Raw genomic sequence first — 23,259 nt, 5'->3', positions numbered from 1 at the left:
ATCATTTCCACTTAAAACTATTTCTATTAGTAAGACACATATGTGTTCTAATTGCACTTATTTGCAATTGTTAACGGGCAGCTAATGCTTTTCATTACCTTGACGCTGTTTGCTGTCTTTAAATATTTATGAACATTTGACGTTTAATTATTATTTCTGTTGTCTTGACACTTAGTTTCAATAGCACATAGGTCTCATTGGTTGCTAATGACGCATAAATAAACCTAAAAGATGGTTCGTCTATGAGTTAAAATATTTCATAATTTCGCGAGATTTACTAGTATTTGGTGTACTTATTTATGTCTTATCACTTGTTTTCATTAATGACAGGTCTCATGTAAAACTAATGAGGATTTATTTAATCAAAACAATTGTTTCAGCTACTGGCTCTTGCCTTCTATTCTATTTGTTCTAAAGAAAAATTAGCGAGTTTTTGCAAAAGTTGTATTTTGTTGTGTCCTCATTCAGGCCATTTAGACAAGTTTTCTCGATTCCTTATGACGAAAAATTGAATCCAATTAGTTGCTCCAGTTCTTACCAGTCGTTTTTCTAATTTTTACACTTTTTTTCAAAAAAAAATATTTTTGGTCTTATCCCAATGTTTATATTATAACAGATCTCATTTAAATTAAAAATTTTGCTTCTAAATGAATGATTAAAAAAACAGCTACGCATCATTTCCACTTAAAACTATTTCTATTAGTAAGACACATATGTGTTCTAATTGCACTTATTTGCAATTGTTAACGGGCAGCTAATGCTTTTCATTACCTTGACGCTGTTTGCTGTCTTTAATAATTTATGAACATTTGACGTTTAATTATTATTTCTGTTGTCTTGACACTTAGTTTCAATAGCACATAGGTCTCATTGGTTGCTAATGACGCATAAATAAACCTAAAAGATGGTTCGTCTATGAGTTAAAATATTTCATAATTTCGCGAGATTTACTAGTATTTGGTGTACTTATTTATGTCTTATCACTTGTTTTCATTAATGACAGGTCTCATGTAAAACTAATGAGGATTTATTTAATCAAAACAATTGTTTCAGCTACTGGCTCTTGCCTTCTATTCTATTTGTTCTAAAGAAAAATTAGCGAGTTTTTGCAAAAGTTGTATTTTGTTGTGTCCTCATTCAGGCCATTTAGACAAGTTTTCTCGATTCCTTATGACGAAAAATTGAATCCAATTAGTTGCTCCAGTTCTTACCAGTCGTTTTTATAATTTTTACACTTTTCATAAAAAAATATTTTTGGTCTTCTCCCAATGTTTACATTATAACAGATCTTATTTAAATTGAAATTTTGCTGCTAAATGAATGATTAAAAAAACAGCTACGCATCATTTCCACTTTATAACTATTTCTATTAGTAAGATACATATGTGTTCTAATTGCGCTTATTTGGAATTGTTAACGGGCAGCTAATGCTTTTCATTACCTTGACGCTGTTTGCTGTCTTTAAATATTTATGAACATTTGACGTTTAATTATTATTTCTGTTGTCTTGACACTTAGTTTCAATAGCACATAGGTCTCATTGGTTGCTAATGACGCATAAATAAACCTAAAAGATGGTTCGTCTATGAGTTAAAATATTTCATAATTTCGCGAGATTTACTAGTATTTGGTGTACTTATTTATGTCTTATCACTTGTTTTCATTAATGACAGGTCTCATGTAAAACTAATGAGGATTTATTTAATCAAAACAATTGTTTCAGCTACTGGCTCTTGCCTTCTATTCTATTTGTTCTAAAGAAAAATTAGCGAGTTTTTGCAAAAGTTGTATTTTGTTGTGTCCTCATTCAGGCCATTTAGACAAGTTTTCTCGATTCCTTATGACGAAAAATTGAATCCAATTAGTTGCTCCAGTTCTTACCAGTCGTTTTTATAATTTTTACACTTTTCATAAAAAAATATTTTTGGTCTTCTCCCAATGTTTACATTATAACAGATCTTATTTAAATTGAAATTTTGCTGCTAAATGAATGATTAAAAAAACAGCTACGCATCATTTCCACTTTATAACTATTTCTATTAGTAAGATACATATGTGTTCTAATTGCGCTTATTTGGAATTGTTAACGGGCAGCTAATGCTTTTCATTACTTTGACGCTGTTTGCTGTCTTAAAATATTTATGAACATTTGACGTTTAATTATTATTTTTGTTGTCTTGCCACTTAGTTTCAATAGCACATAGGTCTCATTGGTTGCTAATGAAGCACAAAAAAACCTAAAAAATGGTTCGTCAATGAGTTAAATCTTTTCATAATTTCGGAGATTTACTAGTATTTGGTGTATTTATTTATGTCTTATCACTTGATTTTCATTAATGACAGGTCTCATGTACAGCTAATGAGGATTTATTTAATCGAAACAATTGTTTCAGCTACCGGCTCTTGCCTTCTATTCTATTTGTTCTAAAGAAAAATTAGCGAGTTTTTGCAACAGTTGTAATTTGTTGTGTCATCATTCAGTCCATTTAGACAAGTTTTCTCGGTTCCTAGTGAGGAAAAATAGAATCCAATTGGTTGCTCCAGTTCATACCATCGTTTTTCTAATTTTTACTTCAAAAAATATATTTTTGGTCTTATCCCGTTGTTTACATTATAACAGATCTTATTTAAATTAAAAATTTTGCTTCTAAATGAATGATTAAAAAAACAGCTACGCATCATTTCCACTTTATAACTATTTCTATTAGTAAGATACATATGTGTTCTAATTGCGCTTATTTGGAATTGTTAACGGGCAGCTAATGCTTCTCATTACTTTGACGCTGTTTGCTGTCTTAAAATATTTATGAACAATTGACGTTTAATTATTATTTCTGTTGTCTTGCCACTTAGTTTCAATAGCACATAGGTCTCATTGCTTGCTAATGACGCATAAATAAACCTAAAAGATGGTTCGTCTATGAGTTAAAATTTTTCATAATTTCGGAGATTTAATAGTATTTGGTGTAATTATTTATGTCTTATCACTTGATTTTCATTAATGACAGGTCTCATGTACAGCTAATGAGGATTTATTTATACGAAACAATTGCTTCAGCTACTGGCTCTTGCCTTCTATTCTATTTGTTCTAAAGAAAAATTAGCAAGTTTTTGCAAAAGTTGTAATTTTGTTGTGTCATCATTCAGTCCATTTAGACAAGTTTTCTCGGTTCCTAGTGAGGAAAAATACAATCCAATTGGTTGCTCCAGTTCATACCATCGTTTTTCTAATTTTTACTTCAAAAAAATATTTTTGGTCTTATCCCGTTGTTTACATTATAACAGATCTTATTTAAATTAAAAATTTTGCTTCTAAATGAATGATTAAAAAAACAGCTACGCATCATTTCCACTTCATAACTATTTCTATTAGTAAGATACATGTGTTCTAATTGCGCTTATTTGGAATTGTTAACGGGCAGCTAATGCTTTTCATTACTTTGACGCTGTTTGCTGTCTTAAAATATTTATGAACAATTGACGTTTAATTATTATTTCTGTTGTCTTGCCACTTAGTTTCAATAGCACATAGGTCTCATTGCTTGCTAATGACGCATAAATAAACCTAAAAGATAGTTCGTCTATGAGTTAAAATTTTTCATAATTTCGGAGATTTAATAGTATTTCGTGTAATTACTTATGTCTTATCACTTGATTTTCATTAATGACAGGTCTCATGTACAGCTAATGAGTATTTATTTATACGAAACAATTGCTTCAGCTACTGGCTCTTGCCTTCTATTCTATTTGTTCTAAAGAAAAATTAGCGAGTTTTTGCAAAAGTTGTAATTTGTTGTGTCATCATTCAGTCCATTTAGACAAGTTTTCTCGGTTCCTAGTGAGGAAAAATACAATCCAATTGGTTGCTCCAGTTCATACCATCGTTTTTCTAATTTTCACTTCAAAAAATATATTTTTGTTCTTATCCCGTTGTTTACATTATAACAGATCTTATTTAAATTAAAAATTTTGCTTCTAAATGAATGATTGAAAAAACAGCTACGCATCATTTCCACTTTATAAATATTTCTATTAGTAAGATACATATGTGTTCTAATTGCGCTTATTTGGAATTGTTAACGGGCAGCGAATGCTTTTCATTACTCTGACGCTGTTTGCTGTCTTAAAATAATTATGAACATTTGACGTTAAATTATTATTTCTGTTGTCTTGCCACTTAGTTTCAATAGCACATAGGTCTCATTGGTTGCTAATGAAGCACAAAAAAACCTAAAAAATGGTTCGTCAATGAGTTAAAATTTTTCATAATTTCGGAGATTTAATAGTATTTGGTGTAATTATTTATGTCTTATCACTTGATTTTCATTAATGACAGGTCTCATGTACAGCTAATGAGGATTTATTTAATCGAAACAATTGTTTCAGCTACCGGCTCTTGCCTTCTATTCTATTTGTTCTAAAGAAAAACTAGCGAGTTTTTGCAAAAGTTCTATTTTGTTGTGTCCTCATTCAGGCCATTTAGACAAGTTTTCTCGGTTCCTTATGACGAAAAATTGAATCCAATTAATTGCTTCAATTCATACCAGTCGTTTTTCTAATTTTTACACTTTTTTCATAAAAAAAATTTTTGGTCTTATCCCAATGTTTACATTATAACAGATCTTATTTAAATTAAAAATTTCGCTTCTAAATGACTGATTAAAAAACAGCTACGCATCATTTCCAATTAAAACTATTTCTATTAGTAAGACAAATATGTGTTCTAATTGCACTTATTTGCAATTGTTAACGGGCAGCTAATGCTTTTCATTACTTTGACGCTGTTTGCTGTCTTAAAATATTTATGAACATTTGACGTTTAATTATTATTTCTGTTGTCTTGCCACTTAGTTTCAATAGCACATAGGTCTCATTGCTTGCTAATGACGCATAAAAAAACCTAAAAGATGGTTCGTCTATGAGTTAAAATTTTTCATAATTTCGGAGATTTACTAGTATTTGGTGTACTTATTTATGTCTTATCACTTGATTTTCATTAATGACAGGTCTCATGTAAAGCTAATGAGGATTTATTTAATCGAAACAATTGTTTCAGCTACTGGCTCTTGCCTTCTATTCTATTTGTTCTAAAGAAAAACTAGCGAGTTTTTGCAAAAGTTGTATTTTGTTGTGTCCTCATTCAGGCCATTTAGACAAGTTTTCTCGGTTCCTTATGACGAAAAATTGAATCCAATTAATTGCTTCAATTCATACCAGTCGTTTTTCTAATTTTTACACTTTTTTTATAAAAAAAATTTTTTGGTCTTATCCCAATGTTTACATTATAACAGATCTTATTTAAATTAAAAATTTCGCTTCTAAATGACTGATTAAAAAACAGCTACGCATCATTTCCAATTAAAACTATTTCTATTAGTAAGACAAATATGTGTTCTAATTGCACTTATTTGCAATTGTTAACGGGCAGCTAATGCTTTTCATTACTTTGACGCTGTTTGCTGTCTTAAAATATTTATGAACATTTGACGTTTAATTATTATTTCTGTTGTCTTGCCACTTAGTTTCAATAGCACATAGGTCTCATTGCTTGCTAATGACGCATAAAAAAACCTAAAAGATGGTTCGTCTATGAGTTAAAATTTTTCATAATTTCGGAGATTTACTAGTATTTGGTGTACTTATTTATGTCTTATCACTTGATTTTCATTAATGACAGGTCTCATGTAAAGCTAATGAGGATTTATTTAATCGAAACAATTGTTTCAGCTACTGGCTCTTGCCTTCTATTCTATTTGTTCTAAAGAAAAACTAGCGAGTTTTTGCAAAAGTTGTATTTTGTTGTGTCCTCATTCAGGCCATTTAGACAAGTTTTCTCGGTTCCTTATGACGAAAAATTGAATCCAATTAATTGCTTCAATTCATACCAGTCGTTTTTCTAATTTTTACACTTTTTTCATAAAAAAAATTTTTGGTCTTATCCCAATGTTTACATTATAACAGATCTTATTTAAATTAAAAATTTCGCTTCTAAATGACTGATTAAAAAACAGCTACGCATCATTTCCAATTAAAACTATTTCTATTAGTAAGACAAATATGTGTTCTAATTGCACTTATTTGCAATTGTTAACGGGCAGCTAATGCTTTTCATTACTTTGACGCTGTTTGCTGTCTTAAAATATTTATGAACATTTGACGTTTAATTATTATTTCTGTTGTCTTGCCACTTAGTTTCAATAGCACATAGGTCTCATTGCTTGCTAATGAAGCATAAATAAACCTAAAAGATGGTTCGTCTATGAGTTAAAATTTTTCATAATTTCGGAGATTTACTAGTATTTGGTGTACTTATTTATGTCTTATCACTTGATTTTCATTAATGACAGGTCTCATGTAAAGCTAATGAGGATTTATTTAATCGAAACAATTGTTTCAGCTACTGGCTCTTGCCTTCTATTCTATTTGTTCTATAGAAAAATTAGCGAGTGTTTGCAAAAGTTGTAATTTGTCGTGTCATCATTCAGTCCATTTAGACAATTTTTCGCGGTTCCTAGTGAGGAAAAATATAATCCAATTGGTTGCTCCAGTTCATACCAGTTGTTTTTCTAATTTTTACACTTTTTTTCATAGAAAATATTCTTGGTCTTATCACAATGTTTACATTATAACAGATCTTATTTCAATTAAAAATTTTGCTTCTAAATGACTGATTAAAAACAGCTACGCATCATTTCCACTTAAAACTATTTCTATTAAAAAGACACATATGTGTTCTAATTGCACTTATTTGCAATTGTTAACGGGCAGCTAATGCTTTTCATTACTTTGACGCTGTTTGCTGTCTTGAAATATTTATGAACATTTGACGTTTAATTATTATTTCTGTTGTCTTGCCACTTAGTTTCAATAGCACATAGGTCTCATTGGTTGCGAATGACGCATAAAAAAACCTAAAAAATGGTTCGTCTATGAGTTAAAATTTTTCATAACTTCGGAGATTTACTAGTATTTGGTGTACTCATTAATGTCGTATCTCTTGATTTTCATTAAAGACAGGTATCATGTACAGCTAATGAGGATTTATTTAATCGAAACAATTATTTCAGCTACTGGCTCTTGCCTTCTATTCTATTTGTTCTAACGAAAAATTAGCGAGTTTTTGCAAAAGTTATATTTTGTTGTGTCGTCATTGAGTCCATTTAGACAAGGTTTCTCGGTTCCTAATGAGGAAAAATTGAATCCAATTGGTTGCTCCAGTTCATACCATCGTTTTTCTAATTTTTACACTTTTTTTCATAAAAAATATTTTTGGTCTTATCCCAATGTTTACATTATAACAGATATTATTTAAATTAAAAATTTTGCTTCTAAGTGACTGATTAAAAAACAACTACGCATCATTTCCACTTAAAACTATTTCTATTAGTAAGATACATATTTGTTCTAATTGCGCTTATTTGCAATTGTTAACGGTCAGCTAATGCTTTTTATTACGTTGACGCTGTTTGCTGTCTTAAAATATTTAGGAAGCTTTGACTTTTAATTATTATTTCTGTTATCTTGCCACTTAGTTTCAATAGCACATAGGTTTCATTGGTTGCTAATGACGCATAAATAAACCTAAAAAATTGTTCCTCTATGAGTTAAAATTTTCATAATTTCGTAGATTTACTAGTATTTGCTGTACTTATTTATGTCTTACCACTTGATTTTCAATAATGACAGGTCTCATGTAAAACTAATGAGGATTTATTTAATCGAAACAATTGTTTCAGCTACTGGCTATTGCCTTCTATTCTATTTGTTCTAAAGAAAAATTAGCGAGTTTTTGCAAAAGTTGTATTTTGTTGTGTCATCATTCAGTCCAATTAGACAAGTTTTCTCGGTTCATAGCGAGGAAAAATTGAATCCTATTGATTGCTCCAGTTCATACCATCGCTTTTCTAATTTTTAAACTTTTTTTCATAGAAAATATTCTTGGTCTTATCACAATGTTTACATTATAACAGATCTTATTTCAATTAAAAATTTTGCTTCTAAATGACTGATTAAAAACAGCTACGCATCATTTCCACTTAAAACTATTTCTATTAAAAAGACACATATGTGTTCTAATTGCACTTATTTGCTATTGTTAACGGGCAGCTAATGCTTTTCATTACTTTGACGCTGTTTGCTGTCTTGAAATATTTATAATGACGCATAAAAAAAACCTAAAAAATGGTTCGTCTATGAGTTAAAATTTTTCATAACTTCGGAGAATTACTAGTATTTGGTGTACTCATTAATGTCTTATCTCTTGATTTTCATTAAAGACAGGTATCATGTACAGCTAATGAGGATTTACTTAATCGAAACAATTATTTCAGCTACTGGCTCTTGCCTTCTATTCTATTTGTTCTAACGAAAAATTAGCGAGTTTTTGCAAAAGTTATATTTTGTTGTGTCGTCATTGAGTCCATTTAGACAAGGTTTCTCGGTTCCTAATGAGGAAAAATTGAATCCAATTAGTTGCTCCAGTTCATACTAGTCGTTTTTCTAATTTTTACACTTTTTTTCATAAAAAATATTTTTGGTTTTATCCCAATGATTACATTATAACAGATATTATTTAAATTAAAAATTTTGCTTCTAAGTGACTGATTAAAAAACAACTACGCATCATTTCCACTTAAAACTATTTCTATTAGTAAGATACATATTTGTTCTAATTGCGCTTATTTGCAATTGTTAACGGTCAGCTAATGCTTTTTATTACGTTGACGCTGTTTGCTGTCTTAAAATATTTAGGAAGCTTTGACTTTTAATTATTATTTCTGTTGTCTTGCCACTTAGTTTCAATAGCACATAGGTTTCATTGGTTGCTAATGACGCATAAATAAACCTAAAAAATTGTTCCTCTATGAGTTAAAATTTTCATAACTTCGTAGATTTACTAGTATTTGTTGTACTTATTTATGTCTTATCACTTGATTTTCAATAATGACAGGTCTCATGTAAACCTAATGAGGATTTATTTAATCGAAACAATTGTTTCAGCTACTGGCTATTGCCTTCTATTCTATTTGTTCTAAAGAAAAATTAGCGAGTTTTTGCAAAAGTTGTATTTTGTTGTGTCATCATTCAGTCCAATTAGACAAGTTTTCTCGGTTCATAGCGAGGAAAATTGAATCCTATTGATTGCTCCAGTTCATACCATCGCTTTTCTAATTTTTAAACTTTCAAAAAAATATATTTTTGGTCTTATCCCGTTGTTTACATTATAACAGATCTTATTTAAATTAAAAATTTAGCTTCTAAATTAATAAAAAAAACAGCTACGTATCATTTCCACTTAAAACTATTTCTATTAGTAAGATACATATGTGTTCTAATTGCGCTTATTTGGAATTGTTTACGGGCAGCTAATGCTTTTCATTACTTTGACGCTGTTTGCTGTCTTAAAATATTTATGAACATTTGACTTTTAATTATTATTTCTGTTGTCTTCACTTAGTTTCAATAGCACATAGGTCTCATTGGTTGCTAATGACGCATAAATAAACCTAAGAGATGGTTCGTCCATGTTTAAAAATTTTTTCGTAATTTCGGAGATTTACTAGTATTTGGTGTACTCATTTATGTCTTATCACTTGATTTTATTAATGACAGGTCTCATGTAAAACTAATGAGGATTTATTTAATCGAAACAATTGTTTAAGCTACTGGCTCTTGCCTTCTATTCTATATGTTCTAAAGAAAAATTAGCGAGTTTTTGCAAAAGTTGTATTTTGTTGTGTCATCATTCAGTCCATTTTCACAAGTTTTCTCGGTTCCTAGTGAGAACCCAATTGAGAACCCAATTGAAAACCCAGTTCATACCATCGGTTTTCTAATTTTTACACTATTCAAAAAAAGCATTTTTGGTCTTATCCCGTTGTTTACATTATAACAGATCTTGTTTAAATTAAAAATTTTGCTTCTAAGTGAATGATAAAAAAACAGCTACGCATCATTTCCATTTAAAACTATTTCTATCAGTAAGATACATATGTGTTCTAATTGCGCTTATTTGGAATTGTTTACGGGCAGCTAATGCTTTTCATTACTTTGACGCTGTTTGCTGTCTTAAAATATTTATGAACATTTGACTTTTAATTATTATTTCTGTTGCCTTCACTTAGTTTCAATAGCACATAGGTCTCATTGGTTGCTAATGACGCATAAATAAACCTAAAATATGGTTCGTCAATGATTAAAATTTTTTCATAATTTCGGAGATTTACTAGTATTTGGTGTACTTATTTATGTCCTATCACTTGATTTTCATTAATGACAGGTCTCATGTAAAACAAATGCGGATTTATTTAATCGAAACAATTGTTTCAGCTACTGGCTCTTGCCTTCTATTCTATTTGTTCTAAAGAAAAATTAGCGGGTTTTTGCAAAAGTTGTATTTTGTTGTGTCATTATTCAGTCAATTTAGACAAGTTTTCTCGGTTCCTAGTGCGGAAAAATTGAATCCAATTGATTGCTCCAGTTCATACCATCGGTTTTCTAATTTTTACACTATTAAAAAAATACATTCTTGGTCTTATCCCGTTGTTTACATTATAACAGATCTTGTTTAAATTTAAAAAATTTTGCTTCTAAGTGAATGATTAAAAAAACAGCTACGCATCATTTCCATTTAAAACTATTTCTATTAGTAAGATACATATGTCTTCTAATTGCGCCTATTTGGAATTGTTAACGGGCAGCTAATGCTTTTCAATACTTTGACGCTGTTTGCGGTCTTAAAATATTTATGAACAATTGACGTTTAATTATTATTTTTGTTGTCTTGCCACTTAGTTTCAATAGCACATAGGTCTCATTGGTTGCTAATGAAGCACAAAAAAACCTAAAAAATGGTTCGTCAATGAGTTAAAATTTTTCATAATTTCGGAGATTTACTAGTATTTGGTGCACTTATTTATGTCTTATCACTTGATTTTCATTAATGACAGGTCTCATGTAAAACTAATGAGGATTTATTTAATCGAAACAATTGTTTCAGCTACTGGCTCTTGCCTTCTATTCTATTTGTTCTAAAGAAAAATTAGCGAGTTTTTGCAAAAGTTGTATTTTGTTGTGTCCTCATTCAGGCCATTTAGACAAGTTTTCTCGGTTCCTTATGACAAAAAATTGAATCCAATTAGTTGCTCCAGTTCATACCATCGTTTTTCTAATTTTTACTTCAAAAAAAAAACATTTTGGTCTTATCCCGTTGTTTACATTATAACAGATCTTGTTTAAATTAAAAATTTTGCTTCTAAGTGAATGATTTAAAAAACAGCTACGCATCATTTCCATTTAAAACTATTTCTATTAGTAAGATACATATTTGTTCTAATTGCGCTTATTTGCAATTGTTAACGGTCAGCTAATGCTTTTTAATACGTTGACGCTGTTTGCTGTCTTAAAATATTTAGGAAGCTTTGACTTTAAATTATTATTATTTCTGTTGTCTTGCCACTTAGTTTCAATAGCACATAGGTTTCATTGGTTGCTAATGACGCATAAAAAAACCTAAAAATTGTTCCTCTATGAGTTAAAATTTTCATAATTTCGTAGATTTACTAGTATTTGCTGTACTTATTTATGTCTTATCACTTGATTTTCAATAATGACAGGTCTCATGTAAAACTAATGAGGATTTATTTAATCGAAACAATTGTTTCAGCTACTGGCTATTGCCTTCTATTCTATTTGTTCTAAAGAAAAATTAGCGAGTTTTTGCAAAAGTTGTATTTTGTTGTGTCATCATTCAGTCCAATTAGACAAGTTTTCTCGGTTCATAGCGAGGAAAAATTGAATCCTATTGATTGCTCCAGTTCATACCATCGTCTTTCTAATTTTTAAACTTTCAAAAAAATATATTTTTGGTCTTATCCCGTTGTTTACATTATAACAGATCTTATTTAAATTAAAAATTTAGCTTCTAAATTAATAAAAAAAACAGCTACGTATCATTTCCACTTAAAACTATTTCTATTAGTAAGATACATATGTGTTCTAATTGCGCTTATTTGGAATTGTTTACGGGCAGCTAATGCTTTTCATTACTTTGACGCTGTTTGCTGTCTTAAAATATTTATGAACATTTGACTTTTAATTATTATTTCTGTTGTCTTCACTTAGTTTCAATAGCACATAGGTCTCATTGGTTGCTAATGACGCATAAATAAACCTAAGAGATGGTTCGTCCATGTTTAAAATTTTTTTCGTAATTTCGGAGATTTACTAGTATTTGGTGTACTCATTTATGTCTTATCACTTGATTTTATTAATGACAGGTCTCATGTAAAACTAATGAGGATTTATTTAATCGAAACAATTGTTTCAGCTACTGGCTCTTGCCTTCTATTCTATATGTTCTAAAGAAAAATTAGCGAGTTTTTGCAAAAGTTGTATTTTGTTGTGTCATCATTCAGTCCATTTTCACAAGTTTTCTCGGTTCCTAGTGAGGAAAAATTTAATCCAATTGATTGCTCCAGTTCATACCATCGGTTTTCTAATTTTTACACTATTCAAAAAAAGCATTTTTGGTCTTATCCCGTTGTTTACATTATAACAGATCTTGTTTAAATTAAAAATTTTGCTTCTAAGTGAATGATAAAAAAACAGCTACGCATCATTTCCATTTAAAACTATTTCTATCAGTAAGATACATATGTGTTCTAATTGCGCTTATTTGGAATTGTTTACGGGCAGCTAATGCTTTTCATTACTTTGACGCTGTTTGCTGTCTTAAAATATTTATGAACATTTGACTTTTAATTATTATTTCTGTTGCCTTCACTTAGTTTCAATAGCATATAGGTCTCATTGGTTGCTAATGACGCATAAATAAACCTAAAATATGGTTCGTCAATGATTAAAATTTTTTCATAATTTCGGAGATTTACTAGTATTTGGTGTTGACAGGTCTCATGTAAAACAAATGCGGATTTATTTAATCAAAACAATTGTTTCAGCTACTGGCTGTTGCCTTCTATTCTATTTGTTCTAAAGAAAAATTAGCGGGTTTTTGCAAAAGTTGTATTTTGTTGTGTCATTATTCAGTCCATTTAGACAAGTTTTCTCGGTTCCTAGTGAGGAAAAATTGAATCCAATTGATTGCTCCAGTTCATACCATCGGTTTTCTAATTTTTACACTATTAAAAAAAATACATTCTTGGTCTTATCCCGTTGTTTACATTATAACAGATCTTGTTTAAATTTAAAAAATTTTGCTTCTAAGTGAATGATTAAAAAAACAGCTACGCATCATTTCCATTTAAAACTATTTCTATTAGTAAGATACATATGTCTTCTAATTGCGCCTATTTGGAATTGTTAACGGGCAGCTAATGCTTTTCAATACTTTGACGCTGTTTGCTGTCTTAAAATATTTATGAACAATTGACGTTTAATTATTATTTCTGTTGTCTTGCCACTTAGTTTCAATAGCACATAGGTCTCATTGCTTGCTAATGACGCATAAATAAACCTAAAAGATGGTTCGTCTATGAGTTAAAATTTTTCATAATTTCGGAGATTTAATAGTATTTGGTGTAATTATTTATGTCTTATCACTTGATTTTCATTAAAGACAGGTATCATGTACAGCTAATGAGGATTTATTTGATCGAAACAATTTTTTCAGCTACTGGCTCTTGCCTTCTATTCTATTTGTTCTAACGAAAAATTAGCGAGTTTTTGCAAAAGTTATATTTTGTTGTGTCGTCATTGAGTCCATTTAGACAAGGTTTCTCGGTTTCTAATGAGGAAAAATTGAATCCAATTAGTTGCTCCAGTTCATACTAGTCGTTTTTCTAATTTTTACACTTTTTTTCATAAAAAATATTTTTGGTCCTATCCCAATGTTTACATTATAACAGATATTATTTAAATTTAAAATTTTGCTTCTAAGTGACTGATTAACAACAACTACGCATCATTTCCACTTAAAACTATTTCTATTAGTAAGATACATATTTGTTCTAATTGCGCTTATTTGCAATTGTTAACGGTCAGCTAATGCTTTTTATTACGTTGACGCTGTTTGCTGTCTTAAAATATTTAGGAAGCTTTGACTTTTAATTATTATTTCTGTTGTCTTGCCACTTAGTTTCAATAGCACATAGGTTTCATTGGTTGCTAATGACGCATAAATAAACCTAAAAAATTGTTCCTCTGAGTTAAATTTTTCATAATTTCGTAGATTTACTAGTATTTGCTGTACTTATTTATGTCTTATCACTTGATTTTCAATAATGACAGGTCTCATGTAAACCTAATGAGGATTTATTTAATCGAAACAATTGCTTCAGCTACTGGCTATTGCCTTCTATTCTATTTGTTCTAAAGAAAAATTAGCGAGTTTTTGCAAAAGTTGTATTTTGTTGTGTCATCATTCAGTCCAATTAGACAAGTTTTCTCGGTTCATAGCGAGGAAAAATTGAATCCTATTGATTGCTCCAGTTCATACCATCGTTTTTCTAATTTTTAAACTTTTCAAAAAAATATATTTTTGGTCTTATCCCGTTGTTTACATTATAACAGATCTTAGTTAAATTAAAAATTTAGCTTCTAAATTAATGATAAAAAAACAGCTACGTATCATTTCCACTTAAAACTATTTCTATTAGTAAGATACATATGTGTTCTAATTGCGCTTATTTGGAATTGTTTACGGGCAGCTAATGCTTTTCATTACTTTGACGCTGTTTGCTGTCTTAAAATATTTATGAACATTTGACTTTTAATTATTATTTCTGTTGTCTTCACTTAGTTTCAATAGCACATAGGTCTCATTGGTTGCTAATGACGCATAAATAAACCTAAGAGATGGTTCATCCATGTTTATAAATTTTTCATAATTTCGGAGATTTACTAGTATTTGGTGTACTCATTTATGTCTTATCACTTGATTTTATTAATGACAGGTCTCATGTAAAACTAATGAGGATTTATTTAATCGAAACAATTGTTTCAGCTACTGGCTCTTGCCTTCTATTCTATATGTTCTAAAGAAAAATTAGCGAGTTTTTGCAAAAGTTGTATTTTGTTGTGTCATCATTCAGTACATTTACACAAGTTTTCTCGGTTCCTAGTGAGGAAAAATTTAATCCAATTGATTGCTCCAGTTCATACCATCGGTTTTCTAATTTTTACACTATTCAAAAAAAAAACATTTTGGTCTTATCCCGTTGTTTACATTATAACAGATCTTGTTTAAATTAAAAATTTTGCTTCTAAGTGAATGATAAAAAAACAGCTACGCATCATTTCCATTTAAAACTATTTCTATCAGTAAGATACATATGTGTTCTAATTGCGCTTATTTGGAATTGTTTACGGGCAGCTAATGCTTTTCATTACTTTGACGCTGGTGCTGTCTTAAAATATTTATGAACATTTGACTTTTAATTATTATTTCTGTTGCCTTCACTTAGTTTCAATAGCACACAGAACTCATTGGTTGCTAATGACGCATGAATAAACCTAAACTATGGTTCGTCCATGATTAAAATTTTTTCATAATTTCGGAGATTTACTAGTATTTGGTGTACTTATTTATGTCCTATCACTTGATTTTCATTAATGACAGGTCTCATGTAAAACTAATGAGGAGTTATTTAATCAAAACAATTGTTTCAGCTACTGGCTCTTGCCTTCTATTCTATTTGTTCTAAAGAAAAATTAGCGAGTTTTTGCAAAAGTTTTATTTTGTTGTGTCATTATTCAGTCCATTTAGACAAGTTTTCTCGGTTACTAGTGAGGAAAAATTGAATCCAATTGATTGCTCCAGTTCATACCATCGGTTTTCTAATTTTTACACTATTAAAAAAATACATTCTTGGTCTTATCCCGTTGTTTACATTATAACAGATCTTGTTTAAATTAAAAATTTTGCTTCTAAGTGAATGATTAAAAAAACAGCTACGCATCATTTCCATTTAAAACTATTTCTATTAGTAAGATACATATGTCTTCTAATTGCGCCTATTTGGAATTGTTAACGGGCAGCTAATGCTTTTCAATACTTTGACGCTGTTTGCTGTCTTAAAATATTTATGAACATTTGACTTTTAATTATTATTTCTGTACTCTTCATTTGGTTTCAATAGCACTTAGTTCCCATTGCTTGCTAATGACGCATGAATAAACCTAAAAAATGGTTCGTCCATGATTTAAAAATTTTCAAAATTTCGAGATTTACTAGTATTTCGTGTACTTATTTATGTCTCATCACTTGATTTTCGATAACGACAGGTCTCATGTAAAACTAATGAGGATTTATTTAATCGAAACAACTGTTTCAGCTACTGGCTCTTGCCTTCTATTCTATTTGTTCTAAAGAAAAATTAGCGAGTTTTTGCAAAAGTTGTATTTTGTTGTGTCATCATTCAGTCCAATTAGACAAGTTTTCTCGGTTCATAGCGAGGAAAAATTGAATCCTATTGATTGCTCCAGTTCATACTATCGGTTTTCTAATTTTTACACTATTCAAAAAAATACATTTTTGGTATTATCCCGTTGTTTACATTATAACAGATCTTGGTTAAATTAAAATTTTTGCTTCTAAGTGAATGATAAAAAAACAGCTACGCATCATTTCCATTTAAAACTATTTCTATTAGTAAGATACATGTGTTCTATTTGCGCTTATTTGGAATTGTTAACGGACAGCTAATGCTTTTCATTACTTTGACGCTGTTTGCTGTCTTAAAATATTTAGGACCATTTGATTTTTAATTATTATTTCTGTTGTCTTGCCACTTAGTTTCAATAGCACATAGGTTTCATTGGTTGCTAATGACGCATAAATAAACCTAAAAAATTGTTCCTCTATGAATTAAAATTTTTCATTATTTCGTAGATTTACTAGTATTTGGTGTACTTATTTATGTCTTATCATTTGATTTTCACTAATGACAGGTCTCATGTAAAGCTAATGAGGATTTATTTAATCGAAACAATTGTTTCAGATACTGGCTCTTGCCTTCTATTCTATTTGTTCTAAAGCAAAATTAGCGAGTTTTTGCAAAAGTTTATTTTGTTGTGTCATCATTCAGTCCATTTAGACAAGTTTTCTTGGTTTCTAATGAGGAAAAATTGAATCCAATTAGTGTCTCCAGTTCATACCAGTCGTTTTTCTAATTTTAACACTTTTTTCAAAAGATATTTTTGGTCTTATACCGTTGTTTACATTATAACAGATTTTATTGGCCTCTAGTCTTGGGTAATTTTGACCAATTTCTTGGCTCCAATTTTAGCTAACGTTTGAGGATTTTTGCAAGTAGTTATGAGGTTCTCTTACTTTGACGCTGCTGACTTTCAAAGTTACTCTGATTTGCCAACTTCTTTAGTTTTTGCCTTTTCTATCATTAATTCCCTAAAAAAGGTAGTCGTATTGCGTAATCATTCTAAAGATACTTAGAGCAAATATTTTTTTTATAAAATGTTATTTTTAGTGATTCTTAAAATACTAGATCTTGAAAAAAAGCGATTTTTTAATTGTTTTTTAACTTATTTTAAAATCATTTTTGCGCATATATGGTGGGTCATGGGCCTTTGCTGTAAAATTGTTAACCGTCAGGCCATTAGTTAATGCAATTCTTCCGATTGTAATTAAGGAGTTGTCCTGCTATGTTAGAACTGTGTTAGATCTATAAACATTTTTACTTCGATGCTTTTAACAAAAATTCGCTTACAAGAGACGATCATTTCTTATCCGAAAGAAAGTGGTTGACGCTTTTAGACACCAACCTCCAGTCAATTTCACTTTTTTCCCTAATTTTGTCTTGATATAGACTCAAGTCAACAAAGTTATTCGAAGTCCGTTCCTGCAAGGCTTATACTGTGAATGCTTCGGTTGTTATAGCTGCTTTAGACTATGCATGAATTGTTCCCATAGATTTAACTTAACAATATTTTCTCCCATTTACTACTGCAGCAAAATACTGTGCCCGGCACAGACCCATACGCGCATCATTTTTTCTTAGTTGTCCCAATTTGAAGCTGACTTACTGTTTGGACCGGGTAGTAGGCATATTTGTACATCCAATCAGGCACATTGTTGGCTAACTCGCCGTTGACATTGAAAGAGTGAAAGAGCTCCTTTTTGTCTTGATCTATCGTCTCACCCGGAATTATGTTCAGGTGCTTCAAACATTTTCCTGAAAACATTGATCCCATTAAGTTTTTAGCCCGGGTCTCATGTTTCGATGTCGTCAAATTTCATGCGAGTACCAGCTACAAGTTTAAACATGCCACCCCCCCCCCCCCCAATATAAAACGTGGCGAAACTCTCATTGGACAAACTGGTGAAACAGCTGTGTGTTTTGGCATAAAAATGGAATGTTAAGTGAAAATTAGTGCAAAATCGTTAGAATTAAAATGTACAAAATAGAGCTAATGGCTAACCAAATGCATTGTCTTCAGGCGCCTTGGATTCTAAAGGAGTGCACTTGATGGAATCCTGCTTCAAAGCAGTTCCGAAACGAACCAGAGCCCTCTTGCTGATCACATATCCGGCACCACCGCTTGTATACCCTCCAAGGGTCTTAAACCGCTTCCCAAAATAATGAGGCTCATTTGGATTATGTTGCGCAAGGAAGTACTTCAAGTTCTCGACTATAATGAAAGTATCGTCGTCTGTCTTCAAAAACCAGTCGAACTGATTGGCATACTGTTCGTACAGGTGTTGGAAAGTGATGAGTGTTTTAGACCATAGATGTTCGTATCCAGGCAACACTCCAGGCAAGGTTATAGTTGGTATTGAATCATCGATTTGGTCACTGATATAGAGCACCTTGTCACATCGTTTTCCCCACGTTCGCTTGATTGCAGCCATTCGCTTGATATTTTTGGCACAAGTTTCCACAAAGCATAAAAGTTTCACTAATGAGAGATCGCTGGTCGTTGTTTTTGCCGGAGTACCTGCAAGCAATACTATATTTATCAGCCAACCTACGGACTTAAATTGTTTAATGAAAGCAGTAAGAAGGTCACAGACAACTCCGTTAACAACAGCAAGATACATTAAGATAACTACAATATCACAAACTCATAACCATGGAGCTAAAATTTGAATACATTTTTGTAAAGAACTTAACTGAAATATATTTACCCAAAATATAAATATAAAAAATGATGAAACGTTACGTCCTAATTGAGAATTAACTTACAAAACCATTTTTTCCCTGAAGCGCTGTCTTCCAAAAATTTCAAAATAAAAACAACTTACGTTGCATAAATAGCTTTAGGACATAACTCCTGATGAAAAACGAAAAAAATAAGTTTGTTACAACTAGACATACATAAACCGACTAACGTCAAATGAATTGTTCTCGAATGAGAGGTGTGGGGGATTTAAATAACGGGGTGTAGCTTAGAAATTGTATGGGTACAAAAAACCCGCGATCTTCAGTACGACAGTCTGCCCTAATACCCACTAAGCTATTTCGGCTTTCATTCTCAATCGTTCACAAGCGGCTTTACTTTAAGAACAAACTTTACTTCGCAATTAGAGCAATTGAGATCACACAAGAAGTAAGAAAGTCACGTGAAAGGGAAGAACGTTCTCGAACAAAAGTACATGAACGGTCAAGCAAAATGAATAGAACATATAGCCAGTAGAGTACTCGAAACGACTTAAAGAGTCATACAATATACACTAACCTAAACTTATAAATCACAAATATCAACGAAGATTTAAAAAAACAAATTAGGATCTTTTCCGAAGATTTAAAACAAACAAATTAGGATCTTTTCCGATTTACTATGCAATAGCACGTGCTGTTACTGGGGAAGGGGTGTATAACGTACTGCGAGCACAAACGCAAGATCTAAAAATTAATAGCCTGTTAAAACACTAGCGGTAAGTGCGCGTTAAGTGCGAGGGGAAGAGGGGCTAGTGGGGAGTGGCGGAGGGGAGGTCTTGATGGGTGCATGGGGAGGTAAGCAGATTTGAGGGCAGGTTTGGTCTACGTAGCTGGGTGGAGGAGCACGCTATACGTAGGTAGGGGGGGGGGGGGCAGGAAGAGTGGTATGTGCGTTTCTCTACGTTTATGATTTCTCCAAAAAAGCTGAGATAACAGAACAAGTGAACCCGTTGACAGATGACACATTCTGTATAAAGCGGGTCAAAAAAATACATGCAACAGTGCGGACTATTCTGACCAAAATGGCAAGAAATGGGTTGACCTCAAGTGCAAACAAAAATTGAATCTATTTTCTTCAACACGATGTTGGGATAGCTGATTTTTCACATAAAAAAGTATTTTAAATTCAGGAGCAGCTGCAGATATTCAAACTGATAGATTTTCATTTGACAACTTGAATAAGACTCAGAAAAACAGTGAACGGATAATCTTGCAATTCACTTGTCAAAAAACATCAGGATAAAACTACTATTCAATACATTGTTCAGTCACAGTTGTTCTACAACAGAAATTTTCTCTGACGATTTGTCAGGCAAACAATTAATACGCTTTAATCAGTAGAAAAAGTTGGGTATACGGGTATATTTTCTCTAAAAAGATTGAGCGAGTTACAGATTTTCTAGTGATTACCCCCAACAAAAAGTTCAAAAGACAAGAATTTACTACTAAAATTCCGGTATGATATAGCGTGTCCCATAAAGTTGAAATAAGCGAACGTTTCCAAAGGAGGCTCAGAACTGATTTCAAAGGTCAAAGTTCAAATTTAAAACATGTAGAAAAAATTGATGAATAGAAGCTTAATGGAAAAAACGTTGACATTCAAATGACCAATTTGATGCTCAATTGCATGCTTTTGACGTTTTCGAACGTTCGCTTATTTGAACTTTATGGGACAGACTATATAATGAAGCGAATCAGATGTGACAATTGACACTATTTTGCATGCTATTTCAACAAAATTCTCGAACAAAGCAATTTAAATTGAGACACAATTTCAGAACAAGAAATGGAATCACTTCTTCGAGAACGTGCACAAAATTGACTTAAATACCCGAATGTCTACGGTCAACAAAAAAAAAACAAAATTGTATCAAAATATTTCAGGATTTTTTGGGAGTACCACATGAGCGCCTCCGTTTAAATATCAACGCGTGAGCCTTGGAAAGTTATTTTTTATAATAGTTGTTGAAGAATAATTGTCAAAGAATGAATGACAATTTTATGGTAACTATAGGCTGTCCCATAAAGTTGAAATAAGCGAATGTTCGAAAAACGCCAAAAACGTGCAATTGAGCATCAATGTGCTAATTTGAATGTCAACGTTTTCTCCATTAAGTTTTCATTCGTCAATTTTTTTCTACATGTTTTAAATTTGAACTTTGACCTTTGAACTCTAGCCTGGGGCTTTTGAAACGTTCGCTTATTTCAACTTTATGGGACACGCTATACATGCAATGGAATATCAATAGTCAGAGACGCATAAGCTGAAAACACCAAATGTGAGCGAAAAACTAACAATCAACAAGTTCAATTGGGCTCGAAATACAAAACCAGTAAGCAAACAAAGCTGAATGAAGCTACCAGACTCCCTAGTCTGGCCCTCGTTTTTTTCCGAAAGAGGACGTTAGTTTTCGAGGTATGATTTCTAATGAAACAGAGAAATGTTAAACGACAAAATCTTCAAAATTACTACCGTCGAAGAATTGCCATCAAATAGCTAGTGAGAGTTCGAATCTATTGCAGGCTGATTCAGGGGATAGGAGACGTAGCCTTGGGAGAGGGGAACTAAATGCACCGAAGGGCTTCAAATGATTAGAAGTTATAATATACCACAATTAAGATGTAAAGTAGAAAATGACACAAATTTCGACGCATTTTTCCTTTGACTTTTAGTAGTAAACTGCCGCCAATTGAGCTCAGCTGCTTAAAATTGTGAGCAATTTATATCACGCGAAACTATTGAAGTCACAAAATTCAAGCGAAAATTTTGGATAAGAAACGTTTAAAATAATGGATTCAAACTTCAGACCAATTAATCTGAAACAAAATTATAACCTTTAGTAAAGAAATGTCCAGATTCGTTTGCGCATAGTTAGCAAGTAATAATGAAAGGTGTTCCTGAAAACATTTGTGCAGTCTAACTCCAGCAGGCGATATTGTTTCAAACTTCTTATTGTTGGCCAGGAAAATGAAATAATGAAATGTCACAAAACTCTGCTACACTTACTGCTGTTCAACGAGGTTGAAGAGATCTTCTTTTGCTTGCGTGATTGAGAGAACATATCTACACTGTATGCACGATTTCCTGAAATTCTTCCTGGATTGACTACGGTGGAGGCGTAATAACCTGAAGCACACGATCATTTTATCAAAAACTACTCGCGAAAAATCATACTTCAGTTGAGTAAAACTACCTACAAGTGCCGATGGAATGATTTCAACTCATAAAAGCTTTTACAATACAATGCAACGTGAATAACTAAAGAAAAATAAAAAGGAATCCGAGGATTTTGTTGTGTAATGCTAACTTAGTCTGTCGGTATAGACTGAGGCCATGAAGAAGGTTGCGACAGCAGTGAGGATGGCAAATCCCAGATACCGGTAAAACCCTGTTCTCGCCCACATGGCAATAAGAACACGTCCAACACAATTTGTCACAGAATGGAGCACCACGGCAAACTCTCACAGTTGCCCAAAGAAGACTATCTTTTGGTCGGTCTTTCAATATTTGGTCCAAAATAATAAAATAGCAGCATTGTTTAATCTAAAAACCATTGTGTGCATTCAATATTCGTTAAGTAGTTGTGAAAATACTTAACAGAAGCATAATGTCGAAAAACTAAGACAGTTAACACAATTTTATGGAGGAAAAACATGCAATGGTAACAAGTACTTGGTATAATAAGTATTTGGTAGGAAAATGAACAAGTGAATTAGGTCAATAATGTCAGTTTGTCTTTAATTCGAATAAAAATTTTCAAACCGCAACACAGAACGAAATGGCTTCATTTCATTTCACAATTTTTACAATACAAACACTAGTTGAAATGAAGTGGAGTAAAAAGCATTATGGACTATCGGCTAAAAAGTCAATGCAGAAAGTCAAGTAGAAATAATGACATCAAATTGACGTAAATCGCGCATTTAATGCAGCCACAATATGATCACTTAGAATAGCCAGGTGCAATCGCTTAATAGTTCAGCATCGAAATTTCAATCTCAGAGGCATGATCATATACACTGTGAAGTCAATTTAAAGGCTTCTATGAAAACATAATCTCATACTGAGAGCCCTACCATATCTCATTTGATCACACAGTGTTAAGAATACAAATATTTTGTC

At 31.5% G+C, this 23,259-nt stretch overlaps 1 protein-coding gene across 1 annotated transcript in view; it reads right to left on the bottom strand.

Annotated features, from left to right (window-relative positions):
• The window catches only part of LOC142339459 (glycoprotein-N-acetylgalactosamine 3-beta-galactosyltransferase 1-like), a 31,970-nt gene extending 8,961 nt beyond the window's left edge, over positions 1-23,009 (bottom strand). The window contains exons 1-4 of the mRNA XM_075389501.1: positions 22,445-23,009; positions 22,144-22,263; positions 18,397-18,912; positions 18,001-18,149 (exon numbers count right to left, since the gene is read on the bottom strand). Of these exons, the coding sequence (XP_075245616.1) occupies positions 18,001-18,149; positions 18,397-18,912; positions 22,144-22,263; positions 22,445-22,541 (882 nt within the window). The 5' untranslated portion in view covers positions 22,542-23,009. The remainder of the gene's footprint in view (positions 1-18,000; positions 18,150-18,396; positions 18,913-22,143; positions 22,264-22,444) is intronic.
• Positions 23,010-23,259: the final 250 nt, after the last annotated feature.

The sequence above is a fragment of the Convolutriloba macropyga genome, chromosome 1 (assembly GCF_964194025.1).
Source record: "Convolutriloba macropyga chromosome 1, txConMacr16.3, whole genome shotgun sequence".
NCBI lineage: Eukaryota > Metazoa > Xenacoelomorpha > Acoela > Convolutidae > Convolutriloba > Convolutriloba macropyga.
Note: the sequence above shows the minus strand (reverse complement) of the source record. Positions and strands in the feature narration are given on the sequence as shown.